The sequence below is a fragment of the Lissotriton helveticus genome, chromosome 7, assembly GCF_964261635.1.
Source record: "Lissotriton helveticus chromosome 7, aLisHel1.1, whole genome shotgun sequence".
Lineage (NCBI taxonomy): Eukaryota > Metazoa > Chordata > Amphibia > Caudata > Salamandridae > Lissotriton > Lissotriton helveticus.
In genome coordinates, this window is record NC_136068.1 from 4,179,722 (window position 1) to 4,206,148 (window position 26,427).

The 26,427-nt window shown below is 48.9% G+C and overlaps 3 protein-coding genes across 3 annotated transcripts in view; 1 reads left to right on the forward strand and 2 right to left on the reverse strand.

Annotated features, from left to right (window-relative positions):
• The window catches only part of APOE (apolipoprotein E), a 632,892-nt gene that overhangs the window by 413,006 nt on the left and 193,459 nt on the right, over positions 1-26,427 (reverse strand). The window lies entirely within an intron of this gene.
• The window catches only part of TOMM40 (translocase of outer mitochondrial membrane 40), a 145,636-nt gene that overhangs the window by 63,721 nt on the left and 55,488 nt on the right, over positions 1-26,427 (reverse strand). Inside the window, exon 7 of the mRNA XM_078651267.1 lies at positions 11,852-11,974. Within this exon, the coding sequence (XP_078507393.1) occupies positions 11,852-11,974 (123 nt within the window). The remainder of the gene's footprint in view (positions 1-11,851; positions 11,975-26,427) is intronic.
• On the forward strand, positions 106-4,570 carry LOC144766555 (uncharacterized). Its single transcript, XM_078650360.1, has 2 exons — positions 106-955; positions 3,196-4,570. The coding sequence occupies exon 2, from the start codon at positions 3,243-3,245 to the stop codon at positions 4,179-4,181; it is 939 nt and encodes a 312-aa protein (XP_078506486.1). The 5' UTR covers positions 106-955; positions 3,196-3,242; the 3' UTR covers positions 4,182-4,570.

The window sequence follows — 26,427 nt, forward strand, 5'->3', positions numbered from 1 at the left end:
AACTAGTCCGATCAGCAGTCCGATGGACTACTGATTCTACCACTTTTCCAGACGAAATAGTGGCACAAATGTTTCTGAAATTGCCCCCAGCCGAGCAGCGACTGGTGGGTATGTATATGATCCAGTACCTCATTACATTGTATGAGGGTCAACATTCTGATCCAGGTCCGTTACACGATGTCCTGAACGAGTTACTCCAGTATAGATGGAAAGGTTTAGGTACCGATTTAATTAGTGTCATTCTAGAACAGCGCCACAAATATAGTATGTTTTTGAACCCGCATTTTGTTCATGTCTCACCCCCAGAAAGTAAACCCTTTTACATAGACAGACAGAATCCGTTACGAGAAGTGCATCCAGTTAAGACAGACGGTGGTGAAATGCAACGAGTGTTTGTTTACACCCCTATCACAAAGATGGAACTCTTAGAGATGAAAAAGTTAATTCCCTGTCATGATAAAGATCCAGCAGGGTTCCACCGAGAATTAAAAGACATGCTGCGTATGGGAGAATACACGTATCCAGATATTATTAAAATGTTAAAAGTCCTGTTGCCCGCAGGGGTATATGAGAAACTCAAGGAAAAAGAATGGGAGGTGGGAGAGAAAAAGATCGATTGGGCAGTCCTAGAAGCTGAAGACAAGGCACGAGTACCAGGTACCGGTCTTGGAGATAAATGTAAAGAATTACCAGAACTGTTAATACAAGTTTTGCCTAGGTTATTGACAACTAGAAAAGAAGACTGGGATGCAATCTCAGCCTGTAAACAGAAACAAGACGAAGATATTAGTGATTACTATTCCAGATTTGAGAAATGTTTTACCATAAACAGTGGCCTCAAGACAAGTAGCGAGTCATACCCTCATCTTTTTGTTACTAAATTAGTCGAGAATTCAAGTCCACAAATTAAAAACCGAGTTTTGAAGGTCGAAAGTACCTGGCAAGCTAATACCCCGTCCCAGATGTTACAGATGCTTCAATATCACCAGAATAGAATCAGAGAAGAACAAGAACATGAAAGGAAACGTATGAAAGACACGAAAATGAAAGTGCTAGTTGCACAATCTGTTCCTCAAGACAGTCAGAAAAGGGGTCCGAATCAGGCCAGTCATCCTGCAGCTCCCGTTAAAGGAAACTGCAATTATTGTAAACAGCCAGGTCATTTTATAAACGAGTGTGCAGTTCTGAAACACAACATAGCTACCGGTAAGACTAAAGAAAGACCACGTCCGCCTAGACAAGAACAAGTTACACAGGCTCCGCAGTCACAGAATGCACCACAGACAGTTACAGCACCGCAGCCTATTGCTGCAACACAGCATGTTACACAGCAAATGTATCAGTATGCACAGTCCGAGTATCCAGAGTATCAACCGTATTCATGAAACAGCCTAGAGAGGGAGGTAGGCTTGCCTCTCATCGAGATACCTGTAGATCAAGAAGGTCCCTATGTTCATAGTCAAGTACTAGGGAAAGACAGAAAGTTTCTGATTGATACAGGGGCAAGTAGGACCACCATCAGTCACGCCGAAGTTCCAGGGGCTCCGCTCTCAGGCTCTAGAAATGTTTCCCTTGGATTTTCAGGAAAACCTATTGTAAATGAAATATCAAAGCCAGTTACTCTAGAAGTAGGTCCATTGTCCCGCACTACTGATCTGTTACTTACTAAGTCATGTCCAGAAAATCTATTAGGTATTAAAACACTGAAAGAGTTAGGTGCAGTTATATGCTGTTCCCCAGAGGGAATACGATTGTTCCTACGTGACTTCAAGGGTCACTATGTATTACGAGATTTTGATCCCAGATTGTCCAATGTCCCGCAGCATCTATGGGCGCAAGGTCCAACTGATGTTGGTTTTATGCAAATCACACCCCATCGTGTGACTCTCAAGCCAGGTGTAGTGTTACCACGAATCAGACAGTACAGATTGCCACCTGAGGCTGTAGCAGCCTTATCCAAAATTATTGACGAGCTCATGGCTCAAGGAGTAGTTGTAGAAACTGACTCCAATGTATGTAATTCTCCGATCATTCCTGTCATGAAACGTACTGATCCAAATGCACCCCCAGTATATCGATTAGTGATTGACCTTCGAGAGCTTAATAAATGTATTATTCCCCAGTACCCAGTTGTCCCAGATATCTCTTCCCTATTGACAGCCATTGATTCCGAAGCTTCATTTTTCACTGTCATAGATCTCAAGAACGCGTTTTTCAGTGTCCCCATTCATCCAGACAGCCAGTTTCTTTTCGGATTTTGTTTAAATGGAAGGAGCTATATGTTCACACGAGCTCCTCAAGGTTTCACAGAAAGTCCTAGTATTTATAGTCAAGCACTCAAGAGACAACTAGACAACATTCACATGCCAACTGACACTGCCCTGCTCCAGTATGTCGATGATCTCCTGATCACAGCCCGTTCTGAACGTGCTTGCGAGCGAGCATCACTTACAGTCTTGTATTTCCTAGCCGAGATGGGACACAAGGTGTCCCCTTCGAAGCTTCAATTCTGTGTCCAGCAAGTGGTCTACTTAGGACACTTACTGTCCAAGAGGGGTAGGCAGTTGACACCTGACCGTATTCAGTTAATAGCGAGTCTTCCTCAGCCCAAGACCCAGAAGGAGGTACGTGCTTTTATTGGCCTCACTTCTTACTGCAGACAATGGATTCCTCAGTATGCATTTCTAGCCAAGCCACTGATACAGTTAACGACACAGGAGGCAGCCGTATCGACTGTCCTCCCTTGGACATCTGAACATACACTTAGTTTTAATGAGTTAAAGAAAGCCCTATGTCAAGCTCCAGTTCTAGCTACACCGAACTACAGTAAGCCTTTTACACTTTTTGTCACTGAACGCGAAGGTACAGCATTATCTGTCCTCACACAAGATCAAGCAGGACAATACAAGCCCTGTGCTTATTTTTCGAGCACATTAGATCCAGTAGCCCAGGCTCTGCCTGCGTGCCTCAAGTCAGTTGCAGCCACAGCTCTAGCAATCAGACAAAGTGATTCCATAGTATTAGGACACTCCCTGACAGTACAAGTTCCACACTCCGTGGAAGTTCTTTTAAACCGAACACAAACTCAGCACTTAACAATTGCACGTTTAACAGGTTATGAATTGACACTGTTTCAGCCACACATAGAAATCAGACGCTGCAACGTCTTAAATCCTGCTACACTGTTACCGTCAGTTAATCCAAATCCTGCCACACACGACTGTGTGGAAGTAGTTAGCATCATGACAAAGCCAAGACAAGATCTGACAGATATTCCATTACCAGATCCCGACCTGACACTTTATGTGGATGGTTCATGCATGAGAACAAGTACAGGAGAACTAGTAGCCGCGTATGCAGTGACTACCGACACTGAAGTTATTGAAACACACCGTATTGACACCCTGTCTGCTCAAGCAGCAGAGCTAGTTGCTCTGACACAAGCCTGCATACACGCCAAGAACCTGAAAGTTAATGTTTACACCGATTCACGTTACGCATTTGGAGTTGTACACGACTTCGGAGTGCTCTGGCAAGAAAGAGGTTTCATGACTTCTCATGGAACCAAGATTCTGCATGGTCTCCTTATTCAGGCTCTGTTAGATGCAATACATTTACCGACATCCATTGCTATCATGAAGTGCAAAGCACATACGAAAGTTACTGACACTATTTCCCAAGGTAATGATCTAGCAGATCGCACAGCCAAGCTTACAGCTCAGACTCCAGACGTTCCAGTTAATAAGACACCGACATACACTCCAGATCTGACTACCTGTATGACAGTTAAGGACCCTACTCAAGATGTCATAGATATCCAGTTACATGCTGCTCCCGATGAAATCAAGAAATGGTCCGAACAAGGAGGGGTCCAGACAGATCAGGGATGGGTAACGAAGGGTAGAGCCACATGGTTTCTCCCCGACTCTATGGTTCAAGTCATTATCAATACCGCACATAGTCCAGCACATCTAGGAGAAAAAGCAATGTTAGACAGTATCCAGAACATTTGGTTCAACAAGCATTTACGAGCTGCAGCCAAGCAGAAAGTCCGTATCTGTATGATATGTTGTCAGTTTAATCCAGGTAAAAGTGTCCCGGTGGAACAAGGTGGATTCCAGCCCCCTGACCACCCTTTTGAAGTCCTCCAGATGGATTACATTCAGATGGAGCGATGTTGAGGTTTCAAGTATGTCCTTGTAGTTGTATGCGCTTTGTCCAGATGGACGGAGGCATATCCAGTTCCAGATTACACAGCCGCGACCACTGCCAAGCAGTTGGTTCGTGAGTTCTTCCCCCGTTATGGACTCCCTAGAGTCGTATATTCTGACAACGGCCAGCCATTCTCATCTGAACTCATGAAGCATGTTTCCCTGTTGTTAGGGTACCAGTGGAAGTTCCATTGTGTACGCCATCCTGAAGCAGCCGGTCTCGTAGAGAGACATAATCAGACCCTGAAAATCCGAATTGCAAAGGTTTGTCAAGAGAAAGGTGTGGACTGGCTAGTAGCTCTGCCTGTCGCTTTGTTCTATATGCGCATGGTCGCACATTCCAGATCAGGTCTGTCCCCGTATGAGGTCGTTTTCGGCCGCCCCCCTAACATGTGGGGTACACCTAGACCTCGAAGTATTACCGATGTTTCAAGTAATATGCTGACAGATTACCTAGCTTCCTTGATGTCTGCCCTCAACTCTTGTCGTTCACAGGTTGCCGCCGCATTTCCAGACAATACCGAGGTGGCACCGCATGAAATCGTTCCCCGATCCATGGTCCTAGTGCGAAATTTCGATCGCTCAAGTCCGCTGGAGCCTCGCTGGAAGGAGCCCCGACAGGTCCTCCTCGCCACCCGTACAGCCGTGAAGTTGGAGGGACGCAAAGGCTGGGTGCATCTTTCGCATATTAAAAATTTTTATGGATTGAAGCCAGTCTCAAAGAACATTTCCCAGGATTCTAAAGACTGCCAAAGTACTATTCTTAAGGACTGTCCCGCAAAAGACATTGATACTGCACCCTCCCTGTTAGAGAAAACTCTGCAACAGGAGTATAAGCTCAAGTTAAGGTCTAGTAAAATAAGTCAGCCAGTTTGATTGTCTAAGTCCTCCCCTAGGTGAAACGGTTAGACCGGTTTCTGACATGTATAAAATAGACCCCCATAGTGAGAGAGTTAGTCAAAACTCAATCCGATGTATCGTTTTTCTAAGTTTCATATTATTTCTCAGCATTATGATTTCCTGCACCAGTTATGCATTTTACCTGTATTTTCCAGTTTCTCATGTAAATAAGTCTTCTAATGTTACAGTAGAGCACACGTTTAGTGATCTGCCTCCTCATGAACTCTCTTACCGCCTCGCTATGCGTAACAACTCTTTTATCCGCATGTTACATTATTCACATCAGACCAGCAATGCCACTAATTGTTGGGTGTGTGGTCGACTCCCCCCTTTCCAGACACCGAAGGGAGTTCTGCCACTCTTTCCTTATCCATTCTCACATAATGGTTCGTGTGGAGCATGGTCCACGTTAACGTCATCTTTAACAGATATGTCTTTTCTTAACAGTACATGTTTTCCAGACAAGCAAGGTCTTCCCCACAGAACAGGGTTAGATCTAGAAAATGAAGTTTACAATTTAGGTAATTATTCTTCGAATTTTATGGTCCTGAATGTCCAGTCTGATTCCACTCCAGACTTACCTGCTATTTCAGTACTACCAGTCAAAGGCGAATTATGTGTTAGAAATAATGGTTCCGTACATGTAGGACATAGTGATTGTACTACTATTGTCAAGTATAGTGACAGTGGGAAATCTATTTTCAAAGCTTCACGTCATTCTTATTTTGTTTGTGGTCAGACCGCATATGTTCGTCTGCCCCTCGATTGGGAGGGAACCTGTTACATTGCCTTCCTACTGCCACCAGTTTTTCTAGCCCCACCCGACTACCATAGGAATTCCCACCTAGTACATACAAGACACAAGAGAAACCTCCCGATTGTCGATTATACTGAAACTGCTCTAGAACAATATATAGATATCAATAAAGGTGTCTTCCCTTATTTAGGTACAGTTGTGAATAGTAAACTGATACGTAGATTAACCAGAACACTCGAAGCAGTAGTAATTGAGACTACTTCTGCTCTAAGTAATTTAACCGAAGAACAATCCTTTATGAGAATTGTCGTGCTCCAGAATCGTCTCGTCCTTGACGTCATATTGGCCGATAGGGGCGGGGCCTGTAGAGTCATCGGATCTAGTTGCTGCATTTTCATTCCAAATAACGCGCCGTCTGTTTATTCAGCTATAACCAGACTCCATAAAATTGCCCATCTGTTACACCAAGATCCAGGCACCTGGACATGGTCCGGTTGGTTCTGGAATATAATTTCCGCTTGGGGATGGAAAGTCTTGTCCTTTCTAGGTATTGCAGTAGCGATCATATTCAGCTGCTGCCTCTGTATACAATGTGGCCCTGCGATTTGCGGCATTTGTGCTACCTCTTGTATTCCTAGTCCCAAGTCCCGTTCTAAAACACGTTCCCAGAAAATTCGAGACGAGCAAATGATACTGTATGAAATGATAGATGGTATCATGAATATTGATGTTTCCTGATGGAAGCGTAGTGACAAGGAGGGAATGTGGAAAAGTAAATTTTGCCATGTTCTGTGTCCCTACGCGTCCTCCATCGTATGTTATCTGTGCATGATTAATATGCATATGTATTTCCCATGTTCGATTAAAGACGCAATTACAGTTGTGTCCACCTCTAGTATGTCAGTTTCCAGTTCTCGTGAATACTACGAATATCAGGCCTATGTAAAGCTACGTTGCCACGTTTCTCAGTGTGCACGTTATTTCATTGTAAAGTCCCCGTTTCTAGGCCTCAAAAGGGCCCGGACACCAGATTCAGCTCCTGTCTTCCAAGCCTCGCTGAGGAGCGATACAGCCCCCGCCTGTGTTCCTCGACCCTTCACTTACTTCCTGCCTTGCAGTGCCCGGTTCAGCCTGGCTCTGCCTCTGAGTCTGCCAAGAGTATGTTATGATTCCAGTTATCAGTTCAGTCCTCCTTCTCTGCATTCCTAAGCTACTGAACTGCATCAATAGTTTCCGTCATTGTCTAGCCTTCACGTCTCCACGTTAGAGAAATACTGCATTTAATGATCATTTAATATTCTTCATCACGCACTACATGTAGAATAATGCATGCTCCAGTCTTAGAATCAAGTTAGCCTTTCCCCTCCTGACTTATAGTTTATATCAACATGTTCTCTAAACATCAGATACTAGATACTGCTTAGGTACATGTCGCCCTGACTCTCCAGACTTCAGTCTCTGCTCCTAGCACAGAGTTCGTAGCCCCCAGCTTCTCCTAGTAATACGTCATTGCCAGTTTGCGCGCACCATCAGGTTAGAGGTCCCGGCTCCTTAGGTAGCCCCCTCCATGTTTCCGCCCCATTCATGACATATTCTGTTACGTTTGCATCACATGTCTATGTATACGCCCTGTTACACCTACTTTCACCCTTATCTTTCGCGACTGCTACGCGTCACGCCTATTGCTCCACCCACTGCTACGCCTATTGCAATGTAATGCTATGTGTTTGCGTTATGTATATATGCTCATGTACTGTTATTAAAAAGTTATCCTGGTCCTTGTCCCGATTCTGCCCCCGGCAGCGCTGCCATCCTATTCCTGTGCAGGTTGTCCTGTTCCTGTCCTTATGCTGTATTAAACCTGCAAAACTCCTACTACCTCGAATCTTGACTCTTATTTATTGAGCTATCTGTTATTCATTTATTTATTCAAAAATAGAGGTATTATTTATTTATTTACCACAGTTCGACGACTTTCGGTGCCTTATTGCTCTTTCTCGGCTCGGCCTGTTTGTCCGGGTCGACGACTGATTGGGGATCGACCAGATCTTTAGGTTCGATACGTTTTCTGTGCTCGACAGCTTTTTTAGGTTGACTGTCTTTTGTCGAGTCGATGATTTTTTTCGGATCGACCGGTGTTTTAGGAGCACTTGTCTTTGATTCGATGCCTTTCTTTGGCTCGATGACAGTCTTTGGCTGGACCACAGGCTTTGGTACGACACCCTTTGTGTCGATGACCTTCTTCGGTTCGGCGACCTTCGGCACAGCGGCCTTATTTGGGTTGACGGCCTTCTTCAGTACGGCGGTCTTCGGCTCGGCGGCCTTCTTTGGCTCGGCGGCCTTCTTTGGCTCGGCGGCCTTCTTTGGCTCGGCGGCCTTCTTTGGCTCGGCGGCCTTCTTTGGCTCGGCGCTTTTTGGCTCGACGGCCTTCTTTGGTTCGCGCCCTTTGGCTCGACGGCCTTCTTCGGGTCGACGCCCTTAGGCTGTACGGCCTTTTTCGGTTCGACGCCCTTCGGGTCGACGACCTTGGGAATAACGTTACTTGGACCTGGAGTCTCTGAAGGCTTAATCTTTATTTTTGGAGCCAAGCCGGACGGCAGGGCTGCTGAATGAGTTTTTGGATCTTGACTAAGGCCTTTAGGCGATGTCTCGACCGGAGCCTTCTGTAACGGGCTAATCGGTGTCGGGGGCAATGTACTCACGGTTTGCCCCGGTGGGATTTCGTCATCGGAGTCCGATTGGTCCTCGACGGTGACGATCTCTAGATCCGAATCTTCCGCTTCTGGAAGGTCTTGTTCATCATCGAAGATGTTGTCTGGTTCCGGTGCCTGTCGCTGCATCTCTTGCCTAGCGGCCCGTCGAATCCGGATGTTTTTCTTCAAACGGAATTGGGCACAGGCTGGGCAGGTTTCTTCCTTGTGGTCTGGAGATAGGCACTTGTTGCATACTGTGTGTTTGTCAGTATGCGGGAACTTGGAGTGGCATTGTGGGCACCTTTTGAACGGGCTCCTTTCCATCGACAGCAGGCCCACGTGGCGTCAAAAAGGCCCAACGGCCCGTGCCGACGACCGGGTCGAGATGGAAAGTTTGATTGAGTCAGGAAGTACCGAGCGAGAACAATACAGTCGAAGGCATTTTGGCCTCTAGAAAAGTTTAGTTTCGATTCCGAAGTTGGAGTATAGGAATAACCTCCGAACCCAATGGCGGAAAAAAACAATCTGAGGATGGAGAAGATGAAAATACGCACTGTAGTCCAGGGGTGGAGCCAGCTATCTCGTGATACTTCGAAGACTCTTCCAGGACAACAAGGTGCAATCATCCGGACCCAACACTAGGCGGCGATCTATGCACAGATATGAATTCAGCAGCCCACATGCCTCGAACAGAGAGATTACATATGTGCCAAGAGAGAAAAACAGCAAAATTACGGTGAGTGGGAATGAGGGGAGGGGCGCATGCTAGAGGGCAGTGGGGCAGTTTGACATCAGAGGATCAGTAACCATGCAATTCTTGAAGCAAGAAAAGAGGAGAAGTACTAGCACAGGCCTAATCCGTACTGTGGGGGAAAAAAGGCATCTCACAGTAAAAGCCAAAAAGCAAGCAAAACCAAAAACCTTTCTGAAAAGTTGCAATGTAACCCAAACCTGCATGGTGTGGAGAAAACACTTAAAACAAATGGATTAGAGACCTACCAGACACACATGAATAATGTGATAAGGGGTTTTGTCTTTTTGGGGATTTGAACCATCAGCACATTTCAAGGAGAAAAAACATTGTAAGTATGAAACGTTTCATATTTAAGCACATGTCCTAATAGTCCTAAGCAGAACAGAATATCTACATAACATTTTTGCCCTTCATGTTGCAAACGACCCTCAGCACATCGGAATGTGTCGGCAGGACGGCTTGGGCATAAAAGATCTCCTCCCACACGTGATGGAAAAAAAGTCTAATTTCTGCGAGCGAACGTTACCCTCACGGTTGTAAGTGGAAGGCACAGGTGCTGTGGTCTGGGTCGGCATTTACTCTTTACCAGTGGCAGCCCCTTCTAGATCTTGTTGTCTCCCAGAACTGGAAACCCAAATAGGGGCAAACTCGAACACCGAAGCAGTTCATGACATGCTTAAACTTGAATATCACAGATACCCAGGTCCCGATCTCAAGCTGCTAATCTCCTTGGTTCTCCTTAATAAACTAAAAGGACTCCGGCTCACACCAGACCAGTCAAACCTAGACCAATAATGCAAGCCTTATGTGTCCTACTGGCTTCCTTTTTTGCACGCCTTGTTTCAATCTGTGTGTGGTGTACTGTACAGTGCTCTGGTTTGATATATACTACAATTATAGACAGCCATACTCTACCCAAGGGAATATTGGCAGGGAGAGCATAGATTACACCAGGACAAGCATTGGCAAAGCTAATAGGTCACAGACAACGGGAGGGAAGGTGGTGGCGAACGGGCAACACAGAAAATAACAGGGAACAGCCAACAAAGACAAAAGGAAGGAGGGAAGGATGGAACAGTCAATGGGACAATAAAGAAGCACTATGCTGCAGCCAGTGCCGGCAAGTTGGAGAGGAAAGGGGAGCAACACAGGCAACGGGAGGGAGGGGAAGAAGAAACAGATGAGGGGTGGGAGGGGGAAGAAGCAATACAAACAAGGGGAGGTGGGAGGAACAGAAGCAACACAGACAACGGGAAAGATACAACAGACAACAGAGCGGTGAGATAGGAAAGTATCAACAGACAACAGGGGGCAGGGACGGAACAAACAACACAGACATTGAAGAAGCAACAGAGACAACATGAGGCTGGGGTAGGAACAAGCAACACAGACAACGGGGTCTGAGGGAGGAACAAGCAACACAGACAACGCGGGCTGGGGGAGGAACAAGCAACACAGACAACGCGGGCTGGGGGAGGAACAAGCAACACGGACATTGAAGAAGCAACACAGACAGCAACTAAGGAGCAAGAAAATGAGTGCGTTGTCAAAGGCTAGTAATGGGAAGCCTGTAAATAAGTCTTTTGCAACCAGGGAGCTTGCACAGTCTGGTAGGCTGGACCTAAAAATTACAACATTCCAGCATGTTGCTAGTTCCCTACAATTGTGGCATTCGGTGAACGGGGCATCGCCTGGAAAGGGCGTGGACTGTGGGAAGGGGTTGGGGACAAGAGGGTGGTGACATCAGCAGGGCACTGCCAACCGTCACAATGCTCGGATGTTTATTGAAGGAGGTCGATCTCTCAATTGAATACACAAATCTGTACAAAACAATGCTGGGGGTAGAAAAAGAAGAACCACCATCTGGTTGCAGGCGAAGGCCTAACCAGGCTTGGAAAAGCAACACACGATGGCTGATGCTGGATCTCATTGTCCCCACACCGCATTCCTTGGTTACACATGCTAAAGGACAACATTTAATGCTGCCTCAAATGGTGCAATAGTCTGTACAAGAGAAGTGGTAAGAGAGCACTTTAAAAAACAGTGTCTTTAGAGATGAAGTTCTGCGGGAGTGAGGCCGGCACCATCTCATGAAAAAGCAGGGAAAAACTGCTGAAAAAGAATGTGGGGGTAAGGATGCCCAAGGGGAATGGAGTGATTCAGCCCCACAGAAAACTTCTCATTGAGAAAATGATGGAAAAGACAGGTTCCCCTCTCTCATCTCACCTATTCTCTCACTTCTATTCTTGTCCCCCTTTCCTTCTCTGCCTCTTATGATTGTCCATTTATTTTGTCATTTCTGTGCAACAAATGTTTTAAATTATTATACCTTGTAACTCGCTATGCTGCTATGTTGTTCCTTATGTAAAGTGCTCGGATACCTCCGGGTCTAGCCAGCGCTATATAAAACTCAAGATAAATAAATAGAGAACTTTGACAACAGAGTGCATGGGCGAGGAAAGCTTGAAAGTAAGACTAAGAGAATAATCACTAGTGCCAAAGAAGGTCGGCGGTCAAAGGATGAAGGACTTCATACCTGTATACTTTCCCGCTAAGGACATGACGGTCCCTTCCTCTCCTGGCCGACGATGATAGACCAGCTCCCCTCCTAGAGCCAGGTTGGGTGTGATACTCTGCAAATAGTGCGCTACGACGATACCTGCCAAAGACACAGAAGGTCAGGATGGTCACCTGTGGCAGCACAAACAAAGCAACGTTCTGAATGAGGGCAGTATGCAGGCAAAACTACAACACAAAGAATAAAATGGCCACCTACCTGTGGCAGTAATTTTGCAACCTCAACACTTTCTGGAGTCACATGCTGTGCATTATTCGGCCGCCCAGTGGTTGGGTCTGGAATAATCTCCGTTATCCTTTTAAGTGGACCTCGTCGTTAACCATTTGATACTATGTCCCTCCTTTACTGACCCATAACCACAGATTATTTTATCTGGTGCTCAACCTTGGCATCTTTTGTTTTATGGTCACCATCTCCCTTTTCAGTTGCAAAGCTTTTACTTGTTTTCTCACGAAGGTAGGAGGGTGGGAGAGGGGAAAATCGCATGTGTATTAAAGCTGCAAAGCTACTCCCACAGGTAAGCAACCATTTTGATTTGCAGTGTGAATCTTTCAGTATTCACATGCTGTGCACGCATCATTAGTGCTGCTCCCTTGTCCAGCAGGAGTTTGGGGGGAACAAGAGCTGTATGCACGAAGAGCTGTTTGAGTACTTTTCTATCCCACCTACGGGAAACATCCTTTATGACGAAACTTTCACAACGCGGTACCATTACCACGCAGGTTTTACAACGCAAGTTGTTACAACGAATTGCGCTGGAGGGCGCTGTAGGATAGGGAATAGTTTAATTTACTATCCAACACCTTCCCTACTATCCACGGGGACTGGAGTTGGAATAGTAAATTAAACTATTCACTATCCAGCGCCCCCCAATGCAAGTCATTGAACGACTTGCGTTGTAAAACCTGCGTGGTAACGGTACACGTTGTGAAAGCACGCGTTGTACCGTCATACATCCCCACCTGCGCTTCCTTGTTAGCTTGGATGTCCGCACAGTAATGCTTAGTGACGCAATGTACGGGGGCCATGTTGCTTCTGTGCAGACGTCCCTAGTTGAGATGTTTGCTATGAGAAGTGTCTCTTTTTTCTTTCTCGTGGAATGTTCTCCCGGTGTCACCTCTAGTGTCACTCCTGCTGGTGTGTGATGTCTTTGTATTGCTTGCGCTTTCCATCTTGTGATAGTAACTTTTGAAACCGGGGTCCCCCGGCTCCTGGGGCAAAGGTAACAGACAAGTGATTGGCCTTTCCGATTAGTCCGATCACTGTGTGTAAAACATAACCGTCCCCATGTCTAGTGTGTAACGGACATGTTCTGAGTATTTGTGAGTGTGTGTAGCGGTTGGAAAAAAGTTGGCAATTGTATAGTTCGACATAGAAGTGTTAGACTAACCCGGGTAGGAAGTTTGGGTCAGTTCTCGGGACTACTCTGTCTTTATGGATTTGAAGGTATGGTTCCAGCACTGCGAGTGCTTCAAGTGTGCTAACCCAGAGTAAGGATGTGATGCAACTAGAAAGGCCATCTTTAAAGACCGGAATCACGGCCCTGACTGCGCATGGGTTGGAAAGGTGGATTCATGAGCTCTGTTAGAACCAGGTTCAAACTCCACATAGGTGAGAGGGCCGCTCTGGGCAGTACCAATCTCTCGGACCCTTCTAGGAACCTTTTGACATCTGGTGTTTGGAAGAACTTCCTTCCTATGACCCCTCTTCTGTAGGCTACAATGGCTGTCATGTGTACCTTTAAGTGAGGGTTCGGAGAGTCTCTCGCTCAGCAGATCCAGGTCATCTGTCCAGGCTCTGGGATCTCTTTCTTTAGTGCAACACTGTCGGAATCTGTTCCACTTTACTCTCCTCGCTTCTTTCAGAACAACCATAGTTCTTTCTGGAAGGTCCAAGTGTCTGAACTCGTCTTCAGAAGACATGCCGCCAAGCAGTGTTTTTGGGTGCGGGTGAACCACATGATCCCGCTGCTTGGTAAGTAAGCTGGTTGTGGCAACAGTGTCATCACTTACCCCTCTGCATGGTAAGTATGCTGGTTGTGGCAACAGTGTCATCACTTACCCCTCTGCATGGTAAGTATGCTGGCTGTGGCAACAGTGTCATCACTTACCCCTCTGCATGGTAAGTATGCTGGTTGTGGCAACAGTGTCATCACTTACCCCTCTGCATGGTAAGTATGCTGGTTGTGGCAACAGTGTCATCACTTACCCCTCTGCATGGTAAGTATGCTGGTTGTGGAGGCAGCACTATCCCTTACCCGTGTGCTAGCTCCACCCAGTCGGAGAACCAAGTCTGTCCAGCCGGTTATTTCTCCATTACTAGGGGAATCCGAGGATTTTGGGGAAAAGCAAAGGCAAATCTCCCAGACCATTCTTCCAATAGGGCATTTCCCAGCAAAGGGTGGTTTGGGTATCTGGATACAAAGCCCTGGTATTCTGCGTTCTCCTGGGTTGGGAACAGGTCTAGGGGTGAGGTCCACCACCTCCGGAAGATCCTATCACCTTTTGATCTCGCTTGCAATCGGCTGCTTCTGTGTTTTGTATCCCTGGAAGGTGGATAGCTACTACAGTGGAGTGCCTTTGGGCGCCCAATGACCATATATCCTGTGTTACTTTGGCTAGCACGCAAGACCTTGTCCCCCTGCCGCTTGTTTGTTGAGAAAGACCACAGTGTTAGTGTTGACGGTCTGAACCTGCATTACCTTCTGTTGCACCTGGCTCTTTCTGCAGGGTTATCCCCAAACTTTTTTCAGATCTCCGCCTATATTCTGACCTTTTTTTGTTGGCTTTAGGACTCTGGGCACTTTACTACTGATAATAGGGTGCTAAAATGCACGTGCTCTCTTCTCTAAACAAGGTATGCTTGGTTTACAGCTATTTGGCATATTTACTTTCCTTGTAAAATGGTATCACATATACCCAGGACCTTTAAATGAATATGCTACTTACCAGTGTGCATTTGTTCTTGGCATGTAGGGCTGCTGACATTCATATCTATTGCATAGATCGCCGCCTAGTGTTGGGTCCGGATGATTGCACATTGTTGTCCTGGAAGAGTCTTCGAAGTATCACGAGATAGGTGGCTCCTCCCCTGGACTACAGTGCGCATGGGCATCGACTCCATCCCCAGATTGTTTTTAGCCATTGTGGCAAAGATGGAGTGTAACAGTGTAAGCGATGGCCATGCTAAGAGTAAGTTTGAATTCTGCAGCCGCTACAGGTGCCGGGGAGGAGGGCGGGCGATATGAATGTCAGCAGCCCTACATGCCAAGAACTGATGCATACTGGTAAGTAGCATATTCAGTTCGAGGCATGTGGGCTGCTGAATTCATATCTATTACTGCAAAAACAACAATGATGGATAGAATGTGGATCAATGTCACACATTCACCCCAGTCAAAAGATCTGGGCCCAAATCCATCGTTTTTCCACTCCACACCACCCTGGGTTAGACAATGGCGATATGCAAATCAGCGCTGACCCTGTGCCCCATGGGAACAGTCCAGTCCGAACTACAAAAGCCATGTCCTTCCCAGAACGGAAACAAGCATCCGAGGACCGGCCCGGTTTCGAGGTAACACCTCTCATCAGCCCGGCTAGCTTGCTTCCAGTGGTGTGGAGTGCCTGGGACTCACGTCTGAGCATCCCCAGTACACTTAGAGCGGTTACTGCACACCACTTGGAGTCAAGCTAGCCAGGCTGAAGAGAGGTGTTACCTCGAAACCGGTCCGGTCCTCGGATGCTTGATTCCGTTCTGGGAAGGACATGGCTTTTGTAGTTCGGACTGGACTGTTCCCATGGGGCAACAGGGTCAGAGCTGATTTGCATATCGCCATGGTCTAACCCAGGGTGGTGTGGAGTGCAAAAAAACGATGGATTTGGGCCCAGATCTTTTGACTGGGGGAGTGTGTGACATTGATCCACATTCAGTCCATCACTTGTTGTTTTTGCAATTGCCGCCCTAAGTGCGCTGGGGATGCCCAGACGTGGGTCCCAGGCACTCCACACCACTTGGAGTCAAGCTAGCCGGGCTGAAGAGAGGTGTTACCTCGAAACCGGTCCGGTCCTCGGATGCTTGATTCCGTTCTGGGAAGGACATGGCTTTTGTAGTTCGGACTGGACTGTTCCCATGGGGCAACAGGGTCAGAGCTGATTTGCATATCGCCATTGTCTAACCCAGGGTGGTGTGGAGTGCAAAAAAACGATGGATTTGGGCCCAGATCTTTTGACTGGGGGAGTGTGTGACATTGATCCACATTCAGTCCATCACTTGTTGTTTTTGCAATTGCCGCCCTAAGTGCGCTGGGGATGCCCAGACGTGGGTCCCAGGCACTCCACACCACTTGGAGTCAAGCTAGCCGGGCTGGGGAGGAGCTTGGCGGGCATCAGAGATGGCCGCGTGAGCACAGCGCTCTCCGGACCCCCGCCGCTCCCGGCTTAATATCCTGCCTCAATCCTGATTTCTTGCGAGGATTTCAATAGAGGACGTTGGGCTGATCTACCTGGACCTTTCAGGAACTGAATTGGACATCGGGTGACTGAATTATGTTCAATTGAACTTTTGGGCTCCGCCCTCGAAGTGCGCCCGGGACTGGGTGAGGTTCGGTGGCCGTCTTGGAGTTGAACAACAACGGCAGGGGGATCGGCCTTGTGGGTCCCCTTCCTAAGTTTCGGTTTCGATTCTGCCTCAGACTGGGACGTTGGTAAGAGGGTCGGGCCAGAGCTGCGGCCAAGACCAGCGTGGGTTGTCGGGCCCTTGGCTGATCTCTTCCTTGAGTTGGCTGCATTTATCCTAGTGTTACCCCTCTTGTGATCCTTTGGTCCCGGGGCCTCCATTTCTGGTGCCCGGTCCGTCGACCCTGGTGACTTTACTCGTGACGCATCTTCAAGATGGCGGGCAGAGGGGACCGAGAGACGCGCAAGACGAAGACACCTCTGCGCGGGGGACCGGTTCAATCTAATGTTATGGATCGTTATACCCACTCTAAGGGGTCCCCCGGAACTGCCCTGCCCGGTCCCACCGCGTCTGACCAGGTCGTGGATGCGTCGACGGAGCCCTCCTTGCAGGACATCATGGGCGCCATTTCTGGCATGAGGGAATCCATAGGCCAACAGTATGAAACTTTGGCCCACAAACTTGACACTGTGGCAATTGAGGTGAATTTGATTCGGGCCGATCTCTCCAAGACGAACGAAAAGGTGAAGTCGCTGGATATCAAATCATCCAGCCTCACGACGGACGTCTCTGATATACAGACGGAGATCGGCAATCTCCGTAGGGTGAACGATTTCATGACCCGGCGCTTGGAGGATTTTGAGAACAGGGCACGTCGCTGTAATGTTCGCGTGGTTGTTGTGCCGGAGAATCCGGAACCCCATTCTGTTGATCTCCTGGTTGAAGACCTGATCCAGAACCACCTTTCTCCGTCTGGCCTTAGTACATTTTTCACAGTGGAGCGCGCACACCGTGTTCCGGGGGGCCAGGGCAAACCAGGCGCCCCGCCGAGACCGATTGTTGCGAAGCTTTTCCACTACAGAGATCGGGACGCTATCCTACAGGCCTCGCGGGTGAAGGGCCCGGTGGCCTTTGAAAACGCCACGGTGAACTTTTATCCGGACTTTTCCCCAACAGGTCCAGAAGCAGCGTATGGGATTTCGTGGTGCCAAGAAGCGTCTTAGGGACATGGGGATGCGTTACGCAATGCTCTTTCCGACCAGGCTGCGGGTTGAGTATAATGATCGTACTTTCTTCTTTGATCGGCCAGATGCGGTGAATGACTGGCTAGACTCCCTGCCTAACCGACCTCCTGAGACTGAGTCCGAAGCCCACACGGGCGGTGCTGAAGGTGGTGTAGAGAGCTGAACGTCTCGTTTTTGACTGATGCCTTGTTTTGTATCACTTCTCCAGGGATGTATGCCTATGTTCCTCTACCTCATATGTGTTTTGCTGTATGTTCCTTTTCTCGTCATTGGTTTGTGCGGGGGGCGGGTGGGACGGAGCCTTTCCTCCTCCGGGGTCTTTGTGTAGAATAGGGGTTTTTGGGCGACAGGCACACTGCAGGTTGGGGTGGCTTTTTAGCTTTTTGCAGGGGTGGGGGGTGTTTTCTTCTTAGTTGGGGGGTGGGTGGTTGGGAAGTTCGTTGTTTGTGTGTTCAGTGTTCAAGGCGACTTTCTCCTGTATTTGACTTTGTTTTTGCGGTCATGCTCATTGGTGGGGGGTCTGGGCTTTGTCGGGTGGGATGGGGGGTAGCGGGTTGAGATTTGTTTCGTGGAACGTTAATGGTCTGGGTGATCGTATCAAACGAAGTGTGGTGTTGAAATGTATACGACGTTTATCTCCTGATATTGTTTTCCTGCAGGAGACTCATTTGATAGGCAATGTCTGTCATGCAATGAATAGGTGGGGCTATCGCCTCGTAGCACATTCAGGGTTTACTTCGGGTTCCAGGGGTGTGGGTATCCTTATTCGGGCTTCCCTCCCCCTGGCTATTGATGATGTGATTCAGGATGACCGGGGGCGGTTCGCTGTCCTTGTGGGTCGGTATGAGGGCCGTGCCCTCTCCCTATTAACTGTTTATGTGCCCCCCGGCTTGCAGACTTCTACCTTTTCAGATTTGGGCCGTGTCTTGTTGGACCTCCCTGATAGTATGCTCTTTCTGGCTGGTGATTTTAATTCTGTAGTCTCCTAGGGTTACTCCGGCGGCTCAGCAGTGGTTGGGTGGATTTTTGGATACCTTTGGCTTGGTGGATTGCTGGAGGCTTTTGCATCCTACTCAGCTTCAGTACACCTTTCACTCTGGGGCCCATGGGAGTCTGTCCCGACTGGATTATTTCCTGATGCCTGCGGCTCAGTCCCCAGCGGTGCGTGAGATTGTGCACCTGCCCCGGGGTATCTCTGACCACTCTCCGCTCTGGCTTCGTTTTGAGGTTGGGGTGGAGTCTGTGGGCCGGGTGGCCCCCATTAATCCGTGGTATCTTACCTCCCCCGAGACCCGCAGCCTTTTGCTTCAGTCTTTGGACGCGTATTTTCTGGATAACGAGGGGTCGGTTTCCTCGGCTGTATCCCTATGGGAGGCCTTTAAGACAGTGATTCGTGGGCAGGCCCTCTCCCTTATTGTTGAGGCTAAGAGGGCGAGGAATAGAGAGGTGGTGGATCTTGAGGGGGAGATTTCTGCATTGGAGGAGGATTTGGAATCTGGTGTCACGTCTGAGAAGCTCCATGCCCTGGGTCTGAAACAATTTGCTTATAAGTCCATAGTCACAGATGCAGCCAAAGTGATGTTTCGGGAGCAACAGGGCCGTTTGTATGATGTGGGTGACAAAGCGGGTAAACTGCTGGCGTGGCTGGATAAGAAGGAGAGAGCTAATCGTGTGGTACCAGTGATTCAGTCTGCGTGTGGTGTGAGTGTAACGGACCCGCTTGGAATAGTTGACCGATTTGCCGAGTACTTCCGTGTGGTTTATACCCCGGTGTCTGTGAGGGATGTGGCTGACTCTCGCCTTCTGTTGCGTGATATCGTCCTGCCCAGTGTGTCCGATTTAGACCGTGGGGCGTTGGACTCCCCCTTTACAGTTGATGAGATAGCTGCTGCCATCCGCTCCCTCCGTTCGGGCAAAGCATTGGGCCCGAACGGGTTGCCTATCGAATTGTACAAGTTGCGTCCCGACAGGGTGGCTCCGTATCTTCGCGCCATGTTTCTGGAGTCCCGGGAATGGGGTATTCTCCCGTATGATCAGCGACTGGCCACGATAGTTGTCATCCCCAAGGATGGTAAACCGCGTGATCTTTGTTCCTCCTATAGGCCAATATCCTTGCTAAATGTTGAACCCAAGGTATTGGCGAAACTCCTGGCATCCCGTCTCTTGACGGTCATTAGTGACTTGGTCCATCCGGATCAATCTGGCTTTATCCCGCACCGCAACACGGCTCTGAACCTACGTCGTCTTCACGGCGCGGTGGCGAGGGCGGGGCATCTGACGGAGCCGGCCATTTTGGCATCGTTGGACGCATCCATGGCCTTCGACACGGTGGAGTGGCCTTATCTTTGGGCGGCTCTTGAAAAATTTGGTTTTGGACCTGAATTTATCGGTTGGGTCCAGTTACTATACGCGGAACCTCTGGCGCAGGTAGTGGTCAATGGTAGAGTCTCGGCTCCTTTCACCCTCGGTAGGGGTACCCGTCAGGGATGCCCCTTGTCTCCGTTATTGTTCGCTCTCGCCATGGAACCATTGGCTGCTTGGCTTAGGTGGGAACCTTCCCTCAAGGGGATTCGCTGGTCTCCGGACTTTGAGGACCGCGTTTCACTTTACGCGGACGATATTCTTTTGTATCTCACCTCCCCGCGTAAATCTCTGTCTGTTCTATTTGACGTTCTTGCTTCCTTTGGTGCCAACTCGGGCCTTGTTATTAATTGGACCAAGTCCTGTGTGTATGTTCTTTCGGGTGTTTTACCCCCATTGCCTAGCAGACTTCCTATTCAGGTGGTCCAGTCGGGTTTCAAGTATTTAGGGATTTTTATTACGTTGGATCCGTCGCTTCGCTTTGAACGTAATCTCCTCCCACCGTTGCTTAGATTGCGCTTGGATGTGGCCCGGTGGCGTAAGCTTCCTTTGTCTCCACTGGGCAGGGCGGCCCTGTTTAAAATGATGTCCTTGCCGCGATTCCTTTACGCGCTCCAAAACTCCTATGACGCTATCCCTACGACCTATTTCCGAGAGATTGAGAGTCTTCAACGGCAATTGATTTGGGATGGGCGTCCGCGTATTGCACTCGCAAAGCTCACCATCCCTTGGTATGACGGGGGCATGGCGCTCCCCGATATCAAGCGATATTACTGGGCTTCTCAGTTGTCTGCCATTAATCATATGATGTTCTCCCCGGGTCGTAATCCTGCATTCGAGATGGATAGACTCCAGCTTCCGGGTGGGGACTTTAATAGAGCGCTTTATTCTCGATCGGCCGGGCGCCATCTTGTGGGCCCGTCCAGGATTGCAGTAACTGTTTGGCGAGCCGCGAATGTGAGTTTGGGGTGGGAGGATCGGCTGACGCTGGCGACGCCGCTTTTTGCCTCGGAACGTTTGGGCGGTCTCTGGTCTACCAAGGGTTTCGACCGCTGGGATGTGATTGGGATTTGTAAGGTGGGTGATGTGTGCTCGAACGGTCGTGTGAAATCGTTCCAGGCCCTTCAGGCGGAATATGGTTTGAGTGAGAGGGAATTTTTTCGTTATCTGCAGGTCCGGCACGCCCTCACCTCAGTTTTGGTTCCTGATGAGGCCCCGCCTGAGTCTTCCCCCCTCGAGGACCGTGTCCTTGATGGGCATCTTCCTGATAGCACTATTTCTCTGATTTATAAAAAATTGATCAATAATCGGGCGGACTTATTGGTCCGACTTCGGGAGGCTTGGGTCGGCGATGGGTTGGAATTGGATGACGAGGATTGGCAGTCGGCACTCTCTTCTCCCAAGGAGGTGGCCATCCCTGCCCGTCTCCGTTTGGTTCAACTGAAGATCCTCCATCGAGTATATGTCACGGGTCCGCGACTGGTGACGATGGGCTTTTCTTCGGATGGGCTCTGTAAGCGTGGTTGTGGTTCGAATGCGACCTTTTTACATATCCTTTGGGAGTGCCCGGCGGTAGCGGCTTACTGGACTGCTGTGCTTGAGGTGATGACTGATGTGACTGGTGTGGCCCTGCGGCCGGAGCCTCGACGGTGTCTGTTGAATGTGTGGGAGCCCACTGACTACTCGGTGGCCCAGACCAGATGGGCTACCCTGGGTTACATGATTGCGAAGCGAGATGTTGCGCAACTCTGGGGAGCTTCCAGGCCCCCTGAGGTCTCAAAGTGGGAGGACAACATGGACTGGTCCATGTTTCGTGAGAAGACGGTGTATGTAGCCAGGGGCAGACCCAGGGCGTGGACAAAGATTTGGGGCCAGTGGAATGATTATCGTGGGGGTATCTGCACCCCTCCCCTTGTGGGCACTGCTGAGATTGTCCCATCTCCCTAGGCGAGCGTTCCCGGAACTCTTCCATACTGTTTTTTTTTATATTTCCGGTTCTCCCCGCTGCTCCCCTCCCCCTCCCGACTTGGTTGGAGCCTTAGGGCTCTGGGTGTGTTCTCCTGACCGTAGACCATCCCCTCCGTTTCTTTGGGCTGACCTGACTTACCGTGCATTCGCCTTTTAATGTTTGTTTTTCTTTTTGTAAAAAAAATAAATTCAAAGTGCTCTGTGATATCTGTAGAGTAATGCTTTGTGCTCGAGCTTTGCCTGACCATGGGTGTATATTTTTACTTTATGCATTGTGCCTTATTATTAGCGGCCAGCCCGTGAGGTTGTAGGCCCATTCTTGTACCTTTTTATGCTTACTCCAATAAAGGTTTTTGAGGAAAAAAAAAAAAAAAAAAAAAAAAGCTAGCCGGGCTGAAGAGAGGTGTTACCTCGAAACCGGTCCGGTCCTCGGATGCTTGATTCCGTTCTGGGAAGGACATGGCTTTTGTAGTTCGGACTGGACTGTTCCCATGGGGCAACAGGGTCAGAGCTGATTTGCATATCGCCATTGTCTAACCCAGGGTGGTGTGGAGTGCAAAAAAACGATGGATTTGGGCCCAGATCTTTTGACTGGGGGAGTGTGTGACATTGATCCACATTCAGTCCATCACTTGTTGTTTTTGCAATTGCCGCCCTAAGTGCGCTGGGGATGCCCAGACGTGGGTCCCAGGCACTCCACACCACTTGGAGTCAAGCTAGCCGGGCTGAAGAGAGGTGTTACCTCGAAACCGGTCCGGTCCTCGGATGCTTGATTCCGTTCTGGGAAGGACATGGCTTTTGTAGTTCGGACTGGACTGTTCCCATGGGGCAACAGGGTCAGAGCTGATTTGCATATCGCCATTGTCTAACCCAGGGTGGTGTGGAGTGCAAAAAAACGATGGATTTGGGCCCAGATCTTTTGACTGGGGGAGTGTGTGACATTGATCCACATTCAGTCCATCACTTGTTGTTTTTGCAATTGCCGCCCTAAGTGCGCTGGGGATGCCCAGACGTGGGTCCCAGGCACTCCACACCACTTGGAGTCAAGCTAGCCGGGCTGAAGAGAGGTGTTACCTCGAAACCGGTCCGGTCCTCGGATGCTTGATTCCGTTCTGGGAAGGACATGGCTTTTGTAGTTCGGACTGGACTGTTCCCATGGGGCAACAGGGTCAGAGCTGATTTGCATATCGCCATTGTCTAACCCAGGGTGGTGTGGAGTGCAAAAAAACGATGGATTTGGGCCCAGATCTTTTGACTGGGGGAGTGTGTGACATTGATCCACATTCAGTCCATCACTTGTTGTTTTTGGAATTCATATCTATAGCATAGAATACATAGCAGTCCCTCCATTAACGGCGGCCGCCTGTGCCAGCTGCAGACGTTTGAAAAAGTGTTTTAAGAACAGCCTGCCCTACAGCTGCCTGCTGTTTGGAATGCACATCTACACAGTAGTGTTTGGTAAATGTGTGTGGGGTAGACCATGTGGCTGCTCTACAAATGTCTTCCAAAGGGATGTTACCAAGGAAAGCCATGGAGGCCCCCAACTTGCGGGTGGAGTGGACTCTTGGGGGGATCGTTAAAGTGCGCTTAGCCTTTTGATAGCAAATCTGAATACACTTAACGATCCACCTGGCTATACCTGCCTTGGAAATGGGGTTGCCCTTGTGTTGTGCGGAAAAGGCAACAAAGAGTTGTTTTGTCTTCCTAAAATCTTTGGTCCTATCAATGTAGTACATCAAAGCTCGTTTGACGTCCAGAGTGTGGAGCATTCTTTCAGCCACTGTCTCTGGATTTGGAAGAACACTGGCAGTTCAATAGTTTGATTGACATGGAACTGTGAAACCACCTTTGGAAGAAATTTAGGGTTAGTGCGCAGCACCACCCGGTTGGAGTGAATTTGTATGAATGGCGCCTGTACAGTGAGCGCCTGGAGCTCACTAACACGTCGCAGTGACGTAATGGCTATCAGGAAAGCCACTTTCCATGTTAAGAACTGAATTTCGCAAGAATGCAGAGGCTCAAAAGGTGGACCCATCAGTCGGGTGAGGACCACATTAAGATTCCATTCAGGAGCAGGTGGGGTCCTGGGAGGAATGACTCGTTTGAGCCCCTCTAGAAAAGCTTTAATGGCAGGCACTCTGAAAAGGGAGAGATGCTGCCTGTTTTGGAGATAAGCCGCTATGGCGGATAAATGTATCCGAATGGAAGCATATGCCAGATTACATTTGTAAAGATGTAAGAGATAACAAATGATGTCGTGCGTGGACGCGTCAAGCGGGTCAATGTTGTGGTCTACGCAATAAATGACAAACCGCTTCCATTTTGCTGCGTAGCACGCTCTGGTGGTGGGCTTTCTTCCTTCCCGTATGATATCCATGAAGTCAGGAGGCAAGTTGAGGTAGCCAAACTCTAAGACTTCAGGAGCCAGATCGCCAGGTTGAGCGGTTGCGGATCTGGGTGCTGAATGTCGCCATGGCTCTGCGTCAAGAGTCTGGGTGTGAGGCGCAGCCTTTGATGCGGTACCACGGAAAGGTCTAGAAACGTGGTGTACCATGGTTGGCGTGCCCACGTTGGTGCAACCAGGATGAGTGTCATCGATTGTTGCTTTAGCTTTCGTGCCACCAGCGGTATTAGAGGTGCGGGGGGAAAAGCGTAAGCAAATTTGCCTGACCAGTTCATCCATATCGCATTGCCCTGCGACTGTGGGTGAGGGAACCTGGCGGCAAAGCTTTGGCATTTGGCGTTTTCCCTTGAGGCAAACAGGTCTATCTCTGGATGACCTCACTGCTGGAAGTACGGTGGAGCACTGATGGATGTATCTCCCACTCGTGCATTTGGTGGCTGTACCTGCTGAGCAGGTCCGCCATCTGATTGTCTTTGCCCGGGAGGTGTTCCGCCAGGAGGAAGATGTTCCTCTGAATGGCCCACTTCCACATGCTCTGAGCTAGATGAGACAACTGTGGAGAGTGTGTACCTCCTTGCTTCTGAATGTAGTACATGGCTGTCATGTTGTCCGTCCGGATCAACACGACTTTGTTGCACAGATGTACCTTGAAGGACTTGATTGCCATCAGCTCTAGGTGGTTGATGTGCATCTTCTTCTGCTGCGTTGTCCATAGTCCCTGCACTGTGTAGTTGAGTACATGAGCTCCCCAACCCTGGAGAGAAGCGTCCGTCGTTAGGATGATTTGTGGGACAGGCTCCTGGAACGGTCGGCCCTTGCAAAGGTTATGTGGATTCCACCAATGCATAGAGTTGTATGCCCGACCGGTCACCAACACTAGGTCTTTTAACTGTCCGTGAGCCTGATTCCACTGACGTGCTAAGCACTCTTGGAGCGGACGCATATGTAGTCTTGCGTGCGGGACTATGAAGATGCAGGAGGCCATCATGCCTATCAACTGCATGAACACTCGTGCCGGAAGCGAGTGTTGCGGTCTGAATTTCTGGATTAGCAATTGAATGCTGTTGATCCTCACAGAATTTGGCTGCTCTGTGGCCGCCAGAGTATCTATGGTCGCGCCCAGATACTGCCGCACATGGACTGGCTGAAGGTGTGACTTTGGATAATTTAGTGAGAATCCCAGATCGTGAAGAAGGTGAATGGTGTGGGACATGTTGGCAGCGCACTGCTGGGCGGACTTTGCTTGGACAAGCCAGTCGTCCAGGTAAGGGTAGACGTGAACGTTTTGTCTCCTGAGGTGCGCAGCCACCGTTGCCAGGCACTTTGTGAACACCCTGGGCGCTGTGGTCACTCCGAAGGGAGGACTTTGAACTGGTAATGCTGATTCTGAATGGTGAATCTGAGGTATTTTCTGTGTGACGGATGTAGTGGAATGTGAAAATATGCATCTTTGAGGTCTAATGTTGCGAGGAAATCCCCCTGATTGAGCAACGGAAGAACCTGCTGCAGCGTGAGCATATGAAAGTGTTCCGAGAGAATGTATTGGTTTAGGGGCCTGAGGTCCAGTATGGGTCGGAGGGACCCGTCTTTTTTCGGGATTAAGAAGTACAGGGAGTACACTCCCGAGCCTTTTTCTTCCACCGGCACAAGCTCGATTGCTCCTTTTTGTAGCATGACGAGTACCTCTTGCTGCTATAAGTGCAAATGCTCTGTGGACATAGGACGGTGTTTTGGGGGTATGTTGGGTGGAGTGGATATTAACTCCAGACAATAACCGTACTGGATAAGCTTTCTGACCCACCTGTCTGTGGTGATGGATTTCCAGACTGGCAGGAACTGTTGGAGTCTCCCCCGACCGGTGTTGTATGGTCGGGGGGCAGTGACAAGGCATCACTGTTTGTTGGCTGCGGAGGCTCGGGAGTTGTTGTTTTCACGACCTCTGCCCTTGGCGCTGTTTCCGCGATAGCCACCTCTACTTTGTTTGTTGTATGAGGTTTGTGCACCACTTTTTGTGTACTGCGTTTGCTGGGACATCTGGCCTCTGGAAACACCTCTATTGCTTGAGCGACGAAAAGTACTACCCCTGAACTGCTGGGACTGGA

What these genes read in the sequence shown, in the direction of transcription:
- LOC144766555 (XM_078650360.1), top strand. Translation starts at nt 3,243, where the DNA reads ATGACAAAGCCAAGACAAGATCTGACAGATATTCCATTACCAGATCCC.